The sequence below is a fragment of the Pituophis catenifer genome, unplaced genomic scaffold (genome assembly GCF_029215685.1).
Source record: "Pituophis catenifer annectens isolate HBS135680 unplaced genomic scaffold, rPitCat1.0.hap2 SCAF_11, whole genome shotgun sequence".
Taxonomy (NCBI): domain Eukaryota; kingdom Metazoa; phylum Chordata; class Lepidosauria; order Squamata; family Colubridae; genus Pituophis; species Pituophis catenifer.
In genome coordinates this window covers 94,718-111,709 of record NW_027256891.1, presented here as the reverse complement: position 1 = coordinate 111,709, position 16,992 = coordinate 94,718, and the positions used below count along the sequence as shown (strand labels likewise).

The window sequence follows — 16,992 nt, the reverse complement described above, 5'->3', positions numbered from 1 at the left end:
CACGGAGATCCGTTTACTCTCAAGGATGCGCCCTAAGGCAGGGGTGGGCAACTGTGGCCCTTTTACAACCTGTGGACTTCCACTCCCAGAATTCCTAAAACAGCCGTCAGCCAAGCTCTCAGGAATTCTGGGAGTTGAAGTCCACAGGTTGTAAAAGGACCACAGTTGCCCATCCCTGCCCTAAAGCAGCCGCTTTCGCCTTCAAAGCCACGCAAAGCCCCCCGGGGTTCACAGGCCTCATTACGCGATGCCCGAGGCCTTCATTCATTCCCTTGCGGCCAGGCTCTCCCCTCGCTCCGCTGCAAACGGAACTCCAGCCGGCAACTGACAACCCCGACTTTTGCCTGGTATCATCGCCCTGCTCTTCCCTGGCTTTGCAGTCGGCTCTCGCAGCCTTCTCAGCCGAGTCCCAGCCCCACTCCCTCCCGGGGAGAGCATCGCCAGGGCCAGGGGGGAGGGGGCAACGGCGGCGGTTGTGAGAGCGATCCTCCCCCCCCCCTTCCTGGCCCTGGCGATGCTGCCGCCTGCTTTGGGCAACGAGGCGGCCGCGAGAAGAACGCCTAGAGCGCCACGGGCTTCTCCTTTCAACCCGCAGCTACGAATCTTCCCTTTTGTCTTCCAAGGCCACAAACCGCTGCCGGAGGGGATCCGGGCCCCTCAAGGGCCTCTGCCTTCTGCGCATGCGTCCTCGGCCCTCACCCGGCTCCACGAGATTACGTCGTCGCTCCCGGGGTCCTCGACCAGAGACCAAAGTTTGGCTAGGAAGCCGGGCACGGAGGAGGCGCCGGGCGAAGGAGGCCCCGCGCCCACCAGCGCCACTGCTTTCTTCATGCTTTACCCGCGATGTCGGAAAGGCGTCCAAAGACGGCGCGACGGGAGGGAGGGAGGGAAGAAGGACGGCTCTCGGCTCGGCCTCTCATTGGCGGTTCCCGGAGCTGGGCCCGCCTCCTCCTTGCTTGATTGGCCTCGAGGCTCTGGAAATGGGCGGAGCTCCCCGCGCCCGCCGTAAGGCTCAGAAAAGAGGCGCAGGGAGAATCCTCTCGAGCCTCTGCCCGCAGCTCCCCCGGGTCGCTTTTCGGCGGGTGAGTCTGCCTTGGCTGCGGGAGCCGGGCGGTTGAAGCGGACGCGCCACCGGCTGAAGAAGTCTGGAAGGAATTCGCCCCGCTGCTCTCCGGCCTTTCGTGCCGGGAACCGGCCCCTCTAAGAAACCCCCACCGCGGATTGCTTAAAAGCCGATTTCCCTCTTGAACGGGGGCGGGGCTCGGCGCTGGGTAAGACCCCACTTAGGACACTGCGGCCGGTTGTGGTCAGCCCAAGGACGGGGTGGGCAAATGTGGCTATGTTACAACCTGTGGACTTCAACTCCCAGAATTCCTGAGAGCTTGGCTATGATAGGAATTCTGGGAGTTGAAGTCCACAGGTTGTAAAAGGGCCACAGTTGCCCACCCCTGGTCTGGAAGGTAAAACATAGGAAGAAGGGTTGCAGGAACCGGGGATGGGCCGTCCAAAGAAAAGGGGAACGGGGGGGGGGGGTTGAGGGGGGGCACAATGGCAGTCTTCTGGTATTTGAGGGGCTGCCCCGAAAAAGGGGGAGGGGGTTCCGCCTCTTCTCCAAAGCGCCAAAAGGCAAGATGAGAATCAATGGATGGAAACTAATCAAGGAAGAGAAATGGAACTAAGCAAGTTTCCTAACAAGTGAGAACGATTAGACCAGCCTGCCTCCAGAAGTTATATGTAGGTGCTTTATGATTGGAGGTTTTCAAGAAGAGCCTGAACAGCCATTTGTCTGAAATAGGTTTAGTTCAGAGGTGGGCAACTATGGCCCTTTTATGACTTGTGGACTTCAATTCCCAGAATTCCTGAGTTAACATGGCTGGCTCAGGAATTCTGGGAGGTGAAGTCCACAAGTCATAAAGGGCCATAGTTGCCCACCCCTGGTAGTCTCCTGCTTGAGCAAAGGGGTTGGTCTAGAGCAGGGGTCCTCAAATTTAGCAGCTTTAAGACTTGTGGACTTGAACTCCCAGAATTCCTGAGCCAGCCATGTTAGCTCAGGAATTCTGGGAATTGAAGTCCACAAGTCTTAAAGCTGCCAAGTTTGAAGACTTCTGGCCTAGACTATAGAGCGAGTCTTCTCCTGGACGGGAATTGCAAAGAACCAAACTCCTTGCTGATTCTTCTATTTTTCAGCCTGGTCCTCAGCTCTGCTCTCAGCAGCGATCTCTGCAATCTTCTCTTCTAGTTAAGGAGCCGCCCGGCTACTTTGCCTCCAACCTCGCCGGCTGAGCCTCCACGGGCGCTTCGAGTGAGGGGCGTCGCTCAGCCTGGAAGAGCCTGAAATGGGGCAGACCTGGCCTTGCAACTGAAGCAGCCCGCGGCTCCTCGGCAGGGGTGGGTTCTAATTTTTTTTTACTACCGGTTCTGTGGGCATGGCTTGATGGTCATGTGACAAATCTTTAGGATTTAGCAGAGGTACTGGTCTACCAGACTTTTAACTGCTGCAGAGCTGTACTGGTCTTCTCATTTGTTTTTGGAGGTACCGGTCTTCTAATTTGTTTTTGAAGGTACTGGTCTACCCATTTGTTTTTCGAGCGCACTGGTCTATCACCACACTGCCTTTTAACACTGATCAGCTGTAGGGTGGCCTTTTGAAGCCCCGCGGCAAGAGTTTAAACAGTTTTTTTCCTTCTAGCCGATCAGCTGGGTCTTGGGAGGCAGCGAATAGATTGGGGGCGGGGCCAAATAAAAGGTAAGAATAACGTGGTGGCGGGCAGCTCCCGAACAAAAAGAACCGGTTCGGTGATGTCATATCGTCACCGCTACTGGCTCAGCTGAACCAGGCCGAACCGGGAGGAACCCACCACTGCTCCTCAGGGCCAAACGGGGCGTCGTCCTTGGAGCGAGGAGCACAGCCTTTTCCACCTCTTAAGCGGAGCTAGCCGGGAAAGACGCAGAAGGGCAGGGCCGAAGGCCGGGTGTGGGAATAAAATTCTCTGTTGGCTTTCTCAGACGGAACATTCTCTGGGTTCTTGGCAAGGCTCCTTTCCAGGGGCGCCTTTTGCACATGAGCAGAGGGCGCCCCCAGGTCTGAATTTCAGCCTGACAACTGGAGGGTGCATTTTTAAAAATGAGGCTGGTTGCTTGGTGGCCACTCCGGCAGATTTCCTAGATTTCCTATCTTTGTGGCAGGATGTTGAGAGAGAATCAGTATTTCTCAGCTTCAGTCACTGTAAAATATGTGGATTTCGTCTCCCAGAATTCCCCAGGCAGCATGTTGGGAAGGGAAGCCCACTGCTCTCAATGAACTCTGTAAAGTAGAGCCTTGGTAGTACAGTGGTTTAAAGCACCCTGTTATTAACACAGCTGCCTGCAATTACTGCAGGTTCGAATCTCGCCAAGGCTCAAGGTTGACTCAGCCTTCCATCCTTTCTAAGGTAGGTTAAATGAGGACCCAGTTTGTGGGGGCAATAAGCTGACTTTGTATAAATATACAAAAGTATGAAGGCTATTGCTTAATGCATTGTAAGCCGCCCTGAGTCTCCGGAGAAGGGCGGCATATAAATCAAATCAAAAAATAAAATAAAATAAAATAAAGGGGTTCCTTGCTCTCAGACCGGGGATTTGGAGCACAGAATTCTCCACCCCAGACTCCAAACCGGGAAGTCGGGTCAGGGGCAGAAGCTTTTGCTCTTCTGGCCTGGCAGAGGCGGCAGCATTGAAGGGTCAAAAATATTAAGCTGATGCCACAACTGCAGGAATCAAAGCTTTTTTTTAAATTGCAACACACATAAAAACCAAGCAAAGCTTTGACTGCAATGATTGTGGCTGCCTTCTTGACTGCTTTGACTTATCTTGCAGCCTCCCCAGCAATGCACCACTAGCATGTGGGAATTGCTTACCGGAAGCTCTATCAAAATGCTTTGTTTAGTACCTCCATTGTGACTGCCCCCCACCCCCCATTGTTCATGTGGCCCCCACTGCTCTAAATCCCAAGGAGCAGATCCTTCTAAGGCAGAAAAGTCAAGGCAAGGATTTTCTCTGGGTTAATGAGCGGGCGACTAATATTTGTTGCTTGTTGTTTGTTGCACTCTTTATCAAGTTGATTAGTAGTCTGCACATTCTAAGGCAAATATTAGACTCCGTCTATCGGAGAGCAAAAAGTATAAAGTTCAGGAAAGTCCCATTCACTTTGCCTTATTTGAGAATGCAAATATAATTAATGGAGGCCGTAAGATCCATTTCCTTTAGATCCCCTCTGAAGGCTCCCTTGTTTGTCTTGCCATATAAGACCCTCAGAGCTGAGCCTCACTTAGAAGCCATCTCATGGCCTCTATTTTTCGCATTCATCCATAGTAAGTTGAACTGAGAACCAGCAGCTGAAATGAAAAAAGTGATATTTTAAAGGGTATTTTTATATTTGAAGACCTGCAATCCCCAAATTTTGACTTGCGCAAGGAAGATTCTGAAATTATATAATTTCATATTCTTCTTCTTAGTGAGTTAAACTGAGAACTTATTTAGCAGCTGCGTTAGAAAAAATGGATTTTTAAAAAAGGTTCATTTGTATTTTGAAAGGTTTCCAATCCTCAGTATTTGCCTTTCTCAAGGAATATGCCAAAATTATATAATTTTATGTTCAATCAAAATTAAACAAAATAGAAAGTTAGGTTTCTATTTACATTTATGATAAACATATATTCTTATGACTGCTTCCATTTTACTTTCATTCATTTCTCAATTTCTTCCAGACAGCAGGGATTTCCTAATTTATAAGGCTTGTTCCCCCTACCAAAAGCAGCACCAATAACTGGATCAGCCAAGATGAAAACTCTCTTGACACGGTCCTTCTATTTCGATTGCAAAAGAGGTGGAATATAGAACATAGAATAATAGAGTCGGAAAGGACCTTGGAGATCTTCTAGTCCAACTCCCCCTCAAGCAGGAGATTCTGTATCATTTCAGAAAAATGGCTGTTGAATCTCTTCTTAAGAACCTCCAGTGATGGAGCGCCCACAATTTCTGGAGGCAAGCCACTCTGATGATTAATTGTTCTCGAATGAGTTCTAGATTGGATCTCTCTTTAACAAGCTTCCACCCATTACTGTTCATACTGCCTCTGGTACTTTGGAGAATAAATTGACCCCCTCTACTCTAGGACTGCCCTTCAAATATTGGAAGACTGCTATCGTGTCATCCTAGTCCTTCTCTTACATACCTAGTATACTCAATCATGTAGCCTCCCATGCCATCTTTGTTACTCTTCCCTGCACTCTTTCTAGGATCTCAACATCTAGTTTCTATCTTTGCAAAAATGATCCCGTTTCTCAAAAGACCCTTAGTAGAAAATCAGTCACACAAATCACATAGACTGTTGGTCGTGTGGGCTTTGGGGGTAAATTTGGGCCCCCATTCCCTGGTCTGTTTGACCCAGCTCAGCTCCAGGGTACCTGGGAAGATCCTGAAGCAGGGCAAAGAGGTTGCTTTTCTTCTTTTGATTAAGACTACATGAACATCTTCAGTTTAAAATGAAAAAATTCAATGGATCCTTTTGCTGCTTGGCAAATACGTCATAGAAATATTCTTGCATGGCAAATATGTTTTCTAAACCTGTTGGGGACTCTAGGGGTGTTCTGTATATGGAGAGCATCTGTACTCATTCAATCAGTACAGCAAATAAGCTTAGAAAAATAGCTTGGAAGTATTGAGAGTTTCTTCCCACTCTATATGCCAGTAGGGTTTTTTTTTAAAAAAAAAACATGTTCTATAAGGTGCAAGAAGTGATTAAGCCTGTGTTTTTTGACAACTTTGAGAGGTATGGACTTCAACTCCCAGAATTCCACAACTAGCATGGAAGTTGAAGTCCATACCTGCTAAGGTTGAGAAACATGAAGTTTTCTCTCAGGAAAGAATGTCCTGTTCTGCATCAAATTTTCGAAAAAGTTTCTGCTGGAGCCAGAGATCCTGAGGTAATTTAGAAACAGATCCTGCCAAAGGCCCAATCCTAATCAGAATCAACCCGTGCACTGAGTACTGGTTGCTTGCGAGCTTTCCAAAAAGCTATAGAAGGATCACATCTGACCTGTGCTAACCTTTCCCCTAAAATAAAGGTCTTGAAATGACCTTTGAGAATTATTTCTACAATTCAGGAAACTAGAGAAAAAAATGCACACCCAGTTTGACTCATACAACAGAAAAATCTTGATGTGTCATTGAATATCCACACATATAAGGCAATTCTTTTGACTCCCTCTACTTTTTCTGTTTTAAGTGAATGCTTAAAACTTATGAATTGTGCTAACTAAGAGTACTCTTATACAGGTAAGAAAGTACACACCTGTTGTTAAAAACTGGGATTTATTTTTGTAAATCAATTTTGAAATGTCTTTCTATTGTAAGTATGAGAAGAGGGGCATCTGTTTCCATATGATTTAGGTTTAAGAATACATTGAGTGAGTTCTATATTAACATGGTACGGGTCTTCTTATTTCTTTAGTTTTTATCTGTTAATTATAATTTTTATTGTATGATCACTGCTGTATATAATAGCAATAGCACTTAGACTTATATACTTCACAGTGCTTTACAGACAGAGAGGTCTGTATAAGTTATTTACAGAGTCAGCATATTGTCCCCAACAATCTGGGTCCTCATTTTATAGACCTTGGAAGAATGGAAGTCTGAGTCAACCTTGAGCGATGAGACTCAAACTGCAAGCAGCTGGTAGTCAGCAGAAATAGCCTGCAGTACTGTATGCTGACCACTGCACCATCACGGCTCATAATCTTTTGGGTGTTGCATTTTACCAAATTTAAAAGGGTTGTACAAATTCAGTGTGCAAAGGAGCTTCATGAAAGTATCAGCTTTAGTCTATCTTAATCATTTCTGCCTTTTTATCACAAAGCTAATTTTTTACTGCTATAATATCACCTGGCTCCTCCCATCATAAACTAGTCTGCCATCTGAGTGAAACTACACCAAGGTTGTCCTTGTTATTTAAACTAAAAATGAAAGAGATGCAAGGTAAATAAATGTGTGTGTCCTGCTTAGTCCATTCCCAGGCCTTGCAGAAAGGCCCACAGTCAGCTTCAGGTTTATGAGTGAGACTTTGCCCCACCTGATCTTCCTTAAATCTCAGAAGATTTCATTGAAACTTCAGGTGCCGGAAGAAAATGCTTATGGAGCACGTCTTCACTCTTCCTCGTGGCTTCTGCTTCTGAGCCTCCCTCTTCTTTGTCAAGGTAAGGGAACTGTCTTTTAACTGCAAACCCTTTTGGTGCACTAAAAGGAAAGTTGTTACTAAGACTGCAGTTCTAAATGTAAATGGACATGTCAATGGAATGGCAAACTCTCAAGAAAAGTTTAGGCTGCAGAGGGCCTAAACTTTATCCTGAAGCTTTCCAATTGTTTCCAGTGAAAAGAAGAGTTTTGGGGAAACAGTGGTGCATGTTGATTTGATCAGTTGGAATTTGGAAGGAAAAAGTTTTTGAATCCCTCTTTGTTAGAAGGTATTCATTTCTCAGGTGGTTTTGTAATTTGTAGAGATCTCAACCCCAAACTACTAAAAACAAATGGAAAAGAACGGTGTTACAGTCAACAGAGCAACAAAGTCAAATTACTTGCAAACCTGCAAAAGGATTTCTCAAAAAACGATCCTCCCTAATCAAGGCATATCTATTAAATCCTAAAAATACAAGTCACTATCAAACCAGAGCACAGTCGTTTATTTTTAGCAGCTGCTGGTATGTGGAGTATGTGAAGATGATGCAAAGTGTAGCTACGTTGCAGGATATATATTTGGATTATGGCCTATTAGTAAATAATTGACACCAAATTTCTTCCTGACAAGCTTCCCAAAAGAAGTACAGTTTCACAGATCTCTATAGAATAAAAAAGAGCATAAGTGCCCAGCCTGCATCCTATACTTACAAAGATAATTGTATTGTGCAAAAGAGAAGATTCCAGCCTATTAATCCTACTGAGTGATATTAAATCAAAACAGTGAACAAGTAGTCCTCGACTTACAACCATTTGTTTAGTGACCGTTCAAAGTTACAATGGTACTGAAAAAGTTACTTATGACTATTGTTCACACTTATGACCATTCTAGCATCCCCATGTTCAAAATTAAGATGCTTGGCAACTGGCTTACACTTACGACGGTTGCAGTATCCTGGGGTCACGTCTCCCCTTTTGTGACCTTCCAACAAGCAAAGTGAATGGAGAAGGCAGATTCACTTAACAACCATGTTGCTAACTTAACAACTGCAGTGATTCACTTAACAACTGTGGCAAGAAAGGTTGTAAAATGGAGCAAAACTCACTTAACAAATGCCTTGCCTAGCAGCAGAAATTTCAGGGACAATTGTGGTTGTGAGTCAGGGCTACCTGTAAAGGCAAGGTTTAAGCATGTTAATACAAGAAAACAGGAGGGAGAGAGAGAGAGAGAAACTGGTATCCCAGCCCATTTTTCCTGGCGTCTCATTATTGGCTAATGAATCAGCCGTGATAAGAGAACTTTATGAAGGGAACCAGTTTCGATTAAGTCAGCGGAATTGCTTAGGACCTTCTGCAGGGTTCCAGCTAAGTACACATTGCCACCGGGGTCAGATGTTTTAAACACTCTGGGAGCTGCAGAGAAAAGGGTGTGAAAGTTTTATTAATCTAGCTGTAAATTTTGAAAATCTCTAATAAGAGCCATCAGGCAAACAAACCTTGGTTATATGGCACTACAGAATCTGCAGGTCCTACCCAGTGAACCATGACCCAAAGCATGTTTGAGTTTTCCCACTTGGAATATGCTTGCAGATTTAGAACTTCGGTCAATATTGTAGTGCCAAGTTTCTCAACCTCAGCAGCTTTAAAATGCATGGACTTCAACTCCCAGAATTCCCCAGCCAGTACAGGAGAGAAGCAACCTAGAACTACGGTGAGAACAATCAACCAGTGGAACAGAAGTTGCCTTCAGAAGTTGTGGTGCTCCATCACTGGAAGCTTTCAAAAAAAGACTAGACAACCATATGTCTGAAATGATGTAGGGTCTCCTGCTTGAGCAGGGGCTTGGACTAGAAGACCTCCAAGGTCCCTTCCAACTCTGTTATTCTATGTTGTTCTATGTTTTTATTTCATCCCTTTTTTCAGATCCCAAGTCTTGGTGGGACTTTCAGTGCTTCGCTTCGATGTGCTCCTGTCAGCAAATACAGTTCTCTGTCCTTTGTCTCCATTTCCTTTCGCTGCCTCTTATGGCAGATGGAGCTACCAGAGTCTACTATCTGGGGATCCGCAGTGTGGAGTGGAACTATGCTCCATTAGGAAAGAATGCAGTCACCGGACAAAGCATTGCAAATGACTCGTAAGTCCCACTTTCTCCATCCCCATAACCCAGCACTACCTAGATACATCAAATCACTTCCAAATTGTATACATAAAACTGGAGGGTTTGCGCTGAAATGTGCTGCATGAATCACAACTTGTGAGGTGCAGTGGTGGACCTCTTTTATCTAAAAAATGGGAGAATTTCCACGCTACAGTATTTATAATGTACAAAATGTTTTTTGATTATCAGAGGGAAATTTATTAATTAGACTTCTATACCGCCCTTCTCCCAAAGGACTCATGTTAGAGTTCATGGAGTTTCCCATCCCTGAAACTAGCTACAGGGTGATCCATCACCTTTTCAGAGGGCAGATTCCACCATCCGTCTAGGGAAATTAATACAATTGAAACCGCTTGAAATTTTGTAGGATTTCTAATTTTCACAAGTTTTCACCCATTTCACACTCAGGATTTCAGGCAATATTACTAATAATTTTAATTTCATGAGATTTTGAATATTTTTAATGCACACTTTAAGGATTTAATTTTGGGAACTCAAAATGGTATTTTAGAAGTCTCACAGGCATATCTGTCAGCAAATGGCTAATTATTTGAGTCTACCACTGTAACATTTTGATAACTTAGTTTTACATATATGATTTGGAGCCAAATTTGCTGTGACACCATTGAATTTATGATGAAGAAGTTTTGTGCTTAAATTCTTTCTATGATGTCATTTTCTTGACTGTTGCCCTCAGGTCAAAGCAGTTGCCTTGTGTGTGTCTGTGGGCCTGTTGGGAACAGAGAGATTTGCTCATTTAGTTCAGTTAACAGCCCAATGTTAAATTTAAGGGAATGGCTCCGTTTCCTTTCCTTGGTACCATGATTGCAACTTGACCTGCAGTCCCATCAGCTACTTCATTTAAAGAATTTGGCTTTCAGTTCCTTTAAAAAGAAAATCAGTTATTTCCCCTGAAGTTGGATGGTAGTGGGGGCAGAACTGCAAAAGAAATGCTGTTCTGTGCCTTATATGTGAAGGAGGCTGGAGGGACAGTTGGAGAGTCATCATAAGGGGCCTGCAGAACTGAGGTAAAGCTGCAATACGTGGATGCAGCTGGGTTATGTTCTTTATATGTGTATCATTTTATTAAGGTTTTTTTTTTAAAAAGAAAATAAAAATAGAATATAAAGGGAAAAAAGAAAAAATCAAAGAGAAAGCTAAAAAGACAAAAAAGGGAGGAAAGTAAAAGAAAATAGAAAAGAACAGAAAGGAAAAGATACAAAGAAGTGGCTACTGATATTCTTTACAGCGATTATAAGTACAATTATAAATTTATCTCTTGTTCTATGATGAGAACTCTCTTCTCTCTATATTCTGCCTAATCATCAAAACCATAAATCATAAATTCCATTTTTCTGTTTCACACAAAATGTCTGCAAGGGGTTTCCATTCAGCAATAAACGTAGATATTGTCTTTTCTCTGATCAAAGAAGTCAGTTTGGCCATCATCAACAAGTACCATCATCTTTACCATCCCTCCCTCCATCGTGGGTGGTGCCGAATCCATCTTTGTGCATCTTTCATTGTATAAAAACAAACTTCCATGACTTTTGTCCAACTATTTATCCATCAATCCCAAGAAAAAAACTTGTGGTCTCAATTGAATATTAACCTTTAAAATTCTCTGGGGATGGACTTATATTCAAACTATTCAGCCCCAAATGCTCAACAGTTGCTTGGTTTGAAATCTTACTGGTTGTCGGGAGATTTCTGCTTCATTTGCAGATAGAAACTCAAAGTCCACCCCTTACCAACCTGGACTTAGACCTCCAGCCAGGGAGGTTGATAACATGCCTAATGATAGGTGAGGTTGTATAGTTCTGTACTGCAGCAGAACAATCTTTCCACCAGTATTTCCAACTGTTGGAGCCGGAAGTGACTAAGCAGGGACCAGACCTCTGTGATCTGTCACTTGTGGACCATGTGCAGTTCTCTGGACTCCATCATGCGGCTGGTGAACTATAAATGTTCATATTACACCAGAGAATAATGATTACATAAACAGAGGGCAAACATTCAAATTGTATTTAATTCTCTTTATTTTAAAGAAATTGATCATGTCCAAGTCATGGTTAGTTTTTGTTATAATCCTGTCAGCCCACATCTCACCCTAGCCCTCTAGAATGTTGCTGAGGTAGCACGTAAGTCAAATATTGTCTTGGTCTTGGTTTGAAAAGTGTTTTCTAATTCTCTGCTGGAACAACTTGTGAGATTGCCAGTGAAATTAAGCCACTAGCCATAGGATATGCCCTACTAAGTGCCTGATAAGCCCCTGCCTGCTGCTCCTACAGTTAACAAGCTGATGCTGCAGGCTTATCACGATCCCTGTGTTTTTATTACTTATGATCCATATTGCTCTTGGATGCTGGGTTGAGATGGCCTTTTTGATCATCCCAATGACTGACCCAACACATTTTTATCTAGGGGCAAGTCCTGCTAGGTTCAGTGGAGCTGCTTAAAATAGCCCAAATTTGGTCCTGTGTCCAGTTTCCCATGATTACAGATGAGATTCATTCTCTAGAATTTCTCAACGTGGGCACAAGATCTCCCTACCTACCCACTCCATCCTTCCTCTCATTCCTGCTTTATTTTTGTGTAGAGAAATCCTGTATCTACTGTAGAATCCAAGTCTCTCATTCTGGTCATTGATCAGTGATGACCTTAAAAAGGAACTTAGGTTCTAGAAACAGGATGTGATCATTATTGATTGACCCATCCTTGATGAATTTTATCTGAACCCCCTTCAGTTCCCTCCAAACTCCAACTCCAAGCACCCCCATACCATGTAGCAACAAGTTATGTAAGCCAGCTACACTTTGAGTGAAGAAACACTTCTCTTGTCTTTCCTGCCAGCCCATTTGCTTGGATGATTGAGTGTCAGACTTCTAGTTAAAGGGCAACAGTGATTCTCAAGGGACCATATTGGAAAGCATTTTCATATGTGCTAATCAGTGTTTTCTTTTGAGTTCTATATGTCAGCCAGGTTCATCAAATTTTGCATCAGAGGGACTATTCCATGCTAATTGCACTTTTAACTGTTAAATTATGAGATTTGGTTTTAATTTCTTTTTAACTTTTTCATTAGATGTTTTTACTGTTGTGAGCCGCCCTGAGTCCGGCTGGAGATAAGGCGGCATATAAATCTCAATAATAATAATAATAATAATTTTTTTTTTAAAAAAATTGATTTATATGCCGCCCTTCTCCGAAGACTCAGGGCGGCTTACAATGTGCTCAGCAATAATAATAGTAGTAGTAATAATAATAATAATAATAATAATAATAATAATAATAATAATGTTGTCTGATTGTAATTGGAGCCCTCGGAGCAATACCCAAAGGGCTACCCCGCTATTTAGAAATTCTAAATTTGCCGGACTTGAACATTTTGACTCTACAAAAAACCACCTTACTCGGAACAGCTTACATCCTCCGACGATACCTTAACAGTTCCTAGGTCCTTGGTTAGGACTCGAGCTGCTGAGCTATTAACCAGCCTCAAAGGCTGTGAATCTCACTAAAAATTAACCAATAAATAATAATAATAATAATAATAATAATAATAATAATAATAATAATAATAATAATAGTAATAGTAATAGTAATAGTAATAATAATATTAATATTGCTTTCAGCCTTTCTGCCCTGCATTAAAAGGAACCAGCCATCATACAAATAGCATAAGAAACTTTCAAAGGGACTTTTAGCATCCAACCAGAGATAATATACTAATAGAGTAAGTTTAGGTGGAAATTGCTACCAATGTTGTCTCAACTTTTGTCTTTTCTTTTCTAGTGTAGCTTCCAGTTTCCTCCAACCTGCCAAGGACAGAATAGGTGGGATTTACAGGAAATCAGTCTATAAGCAATACTCCGATTCTACATATGCGTTAGAGATATCCAAGCCTGCCTGGCTGGGATTCCTTGGGCCTGTTATACGAGGTGAAGTGGGAGACATCATTACTGTGCACCTAAAAAATTTTGCCAGCTTCCCATTCACCATTCACCCCCACGGTGTCTTCTACACAAAGGATTCAGAAGGTAAATAACCTTGCAAGCTTTCAGGTGTTCATAGGAGAGAAAGTTTGCAAGTGACAGATGACTGAAAAACTCAAGCCACCCTTTAGAGATCTCAAGTGGCCCTGCTGAAGAGAGAGTACTTGGCAATATCTAGCAAGGATCTCTGGAAATTTGGGGAAACGTTTGCCAGAAGACATCAGATGGGGCAACCCCGTTCAGAACAGAACAGCTGAAAGCTCTGGATCAGCCTTTTGTACATGTATCTCTAGGACCCCGACTTCCAGAAAGTCCAATCACCATCACTGTTGACTGGGAATGTTGTGTGGCAGACTGAGTATGTCTAAAGGATGTTATATTGGCAAAGGGTAAACTCAAAAAAGGCTAATGACAAATTTACTGTGTTTGGGCCTTGTGCACACTATCCTACAGTTAATAATATAAAAACTAATATAAATCAAGAGATGGAGGAATTGACCATTAGATTTCTTGTGAAACCTACCTTTGACTGGATGGTGTCATTGATCCTTCTTCTAGGGGCCCTGTATCCTGATAGGACCTCTGGAGATCATAAGGCAGATGATGCTGTCCCACCAGGAGGAAACCATACTTACACGTGGACGGTTCCTGAGGCCCATGGCCCAACTGCTGATGATCCAGCCTGTTTAACATGGATCTATCATTCCCATGTCAACGCACCAAAAGATATTGCCAGTGGCTTAGTTGGCCCTTTGCTGATATGTAAACAAGGTAAATTCACTCTGAAAAATAGGATTGGTTTTGTCCCTTCTTTTTAAAATGACCTTACAGACAGAGCTACAATAAGCTATAAAGCTTTCTGGAATGTTTCAGGCTTCAGACTTAATTTAAGCAAATTCTTATTTCAGAGTGCCCCACCATACATTTGACAAATGTATCTTTTCTTTTTATGTACCCTGAGAGCATATGCACCAAGACAAATTCCTTGTGTGTCCCAATCACACTTGGCCAATAAAAAATTCTATTCTATTCTATTCTATTCTATTCTATTCTATTCTATTCTATTCTATTCTATTCTATTCTATTCTATTCTATTCTATTCTATTCTATTCTGGCTGGAAATTACACTTAATAACCAAGACTCCAATGGGCAGAGTGATGATGCTTTTTTCTTGAGACTTAATGGGGAATTGTTCTTATTTTAAACAATGTTAAATGTAATTTTGGGTGGAATGGGACAACTCGGTGTGGCCAGCTTGCTACCGCCAAGTTGCCTCTGTCAAGTCACCACTGCCAAGTCATCACAGGACAGCTCAACATGGCCAATTTGCCATAGGTACAATTTGCTGTAGGGAGCCATAGGGAGAGCTAGGCAGAGCTCAGACTGGCAGAGGCTGGAGGCTTCCCCTTTTCACACCCCCTGCTGCCCACCTCGCCAACCATCATCACTGCCAAATGGCCTGAACTCCAAACAGCTCTGAACTCAGTGCGGAGGCAGGGGTGGCAGGGTGTGTGAAAATGGGGAGCCCACAGCCACTGCTGCCATTCTGCACTCTGCCCACCGCTCACCCACCTGCCCAGCTCTTCCTCTGGCTGCCCACGGCAAGCTGTACCCGCAGCAAATTGGCCGTGTTGAGTTGTCCTGCGGTGAGTTGGCAGAGGCAACTTGTCATTGGTGAGCTGGCCACGGTGAGCTGACTGCCCCAAGTTGTCCTAGACCCAATTTAGGGCCTCTATTCCCAAAAATCAATTATCTTGAGCTTAAGGTACACCTGCTCAACAAAGATAATAGTTAAACTGATGCTGCTCTGCCTTTCTACTCTGGCCTCAGATGATGGTATTGCTATCAGGTTTTTAAAAAGTTTTATAAAGATTTGTTCATATTTATTTATTTATTTATTTATTTATTTATTTATTATTTATTTATTTATTTATTTATTTATTTATTTATTTATTTATTTATTTATTTAATTTGTCTACGCCCTTCTCCAACAGGACTCAGAACAGCCATGGTAAAACATAACATATAAAATGTAAAAGCAATTTAAAAAACATTAAATAATTTTGGCTATCCATTTAAAACAACCCGGGTTAAAACCAATTACAAATTAAAATCAAAGGGATGGGATCAAGCCAGCCCAGCTAGGTGAAAAAGATGTGTTTTCAGGGCCCGACGAAAAGTCCGGAGGTCTGGTATCGTGCGTATCTCTGGGGGTAGGTCGTTCCAGAGGGCAGGTGCGGCCACAGAGAAGGCTCACCATAATATTATAGTGTTTAAATTGTAAACAACTTGCTTGTTTTTAGTGAGATATATGGCACTTTGCAATTCTATAGAATGATATAGCAAGACAGAAGTATAAATGAAGACCTTGATTTACAAATCATGGGAGTTTCATACAACATAAACAATTCTGTGCCTTAGGGTGATGTGAGGACATAGAGATGTCCACAGGATGTGGTTAAAAGATTCAAGATGGCAGCAACTACAGTATAAGTGATGAGCCCTCCCTCCCCCCCTTCCCATTTTTATGGGCATTGCATGCAGTGAAGCCTAGGTTGGAAGGTCATCCTGAAAGAGAAGTTGAAACAGGGGAAAACTTCATAAGTTTTCCACCCAGACCTGGCCCTGTTGGTGTTCTTCATTCACTCATGTTTTTTTCCTGGTCCAGGAACTCTGAAAATGCTACCTTCAAGACGCCATGATGTAGATCTTGATTTCTTCCTGATGTTTAGTGTGGTGGATGAGAACGAAAGTTGGCACCTGGATGAGAACATTGCTTCCTTCTGCACCGAGCCAGACTCGGTTGACAAGGAAGATGAAGAGTTCAGAGAAAGCAACAGGATGCATGGTGAGCACCCTCCTCTTTGCCTCCTTCTTCGACTGAGGCTGGTGTTTTGCCTATGAATAAGAAAGTCCCCAAAAATTCAGACGTTACTGCCCAGACTTTATTAAACACAGGGGAATTATTGTTCCTGGGAAAATGTTTTGTCTAGCATATATGGATATTTCAATTTACGTTACCCAAGTGTAAAGTGATTCTAAGAGGTTGATGAAAATACCACTAAGTTTGTGAGAAGGAATCAATATGTTTAAAATGAAAATGGAATGCATCCTCTGATGTATTTTTTAAGAGCAGTGCCCCTGGTGATTAGTTTTTGATGAAAAGAACAAATATCCAGGATTTCACTATTAAAGCTATGACTCCCATATGATGGTGGTGGCTTTAATTTTCCAAATTTTAAAGGATATAACTTCAATAATGTACTGAAATGATACTGATCATAGCATTTAGCATTGTGTGCTTAACTAGAGAGTTATTATTTAGCTCTCTTGACTCAAGCCTTCACATTCTTGGTTTTGTCTGTGATCATTTTTCCAGCACTGAAGGCAGCAAGTCAAAACATAAAATTGACTGCAATTGTCTTGGGAAAAATGTTTAATTCTTCTTCTTTTTAGATGGCTGGAAATGCTTTTGGGTGTGTGTGGAAAACAAAGGTCAAAAATGGGATTTTTGCTGTTATTCAGATATCAAGAAACATATAAAATATTTGAAATCTTGCAAAAAAATAAAAGAGCCAAATGGAAAACTAAACATCTTAAACGTTTCATATGTTCATTGTTTGGCT

The 16,992-nt window shown here is 42.7% G+C and overlaps 2 protein-coding genes across 3 annotated transcripts in view; one reads left to right on the top strand and one right to left on the bottom strand.

Moving 5' to 3' along the window:
- LOC139322773 (heat shock factor protein 3-like) overlaps nt 1–831 on the bottom strand; it is a 40,921-nt gene extending 40,090 nt beyond the window's left edge. For both annotated transcript variants that reach the window (XM_070951993.1, XM_070951994.1), the window contains exon 1: nt 700–831. In XM_070951993.1, the coding sequence (XP_070808094.1) occupies nt 700–831 (132 nt within the window). The remainder of the gene's footprint in view (nt 1–699) is intronic.
- Nucleotides 832–1,249: 418 nt separating this feature from the next.
- The window catches only part of HEPH (hephaestin), a 61,101-nt gene continuing 45,358 nt past the window's right edge, over nt 1,250–16,992 (top strand). The window contains exons 1-6 of the mRNA XM_070952147.1: nt 1,250–1,271; nt 7,154–7,235; nt 9,136–9,346; nt 13,166–13,410; nt 13,924–14,136; nt 16,035–16,214. Coding sequence (XP_070808248.1) covers nt 9,174–9,346; nt 13,166–13,410; nt 13,924–14,136; nt 16,035–16,214 — 811 coding nt within the window. The 5' untranslated portion in view covers nt 1,250–1,271; nt 7,154–7,235; nt 9,136–9,173. The remainder of the gene's footprint in view (nt 1,272–7,153; nt 7,236–9,135; nt 9,347–13,165; nt 13,411–13,923; nt 14,137–16,034; nt 16,215–16,992) is intronic.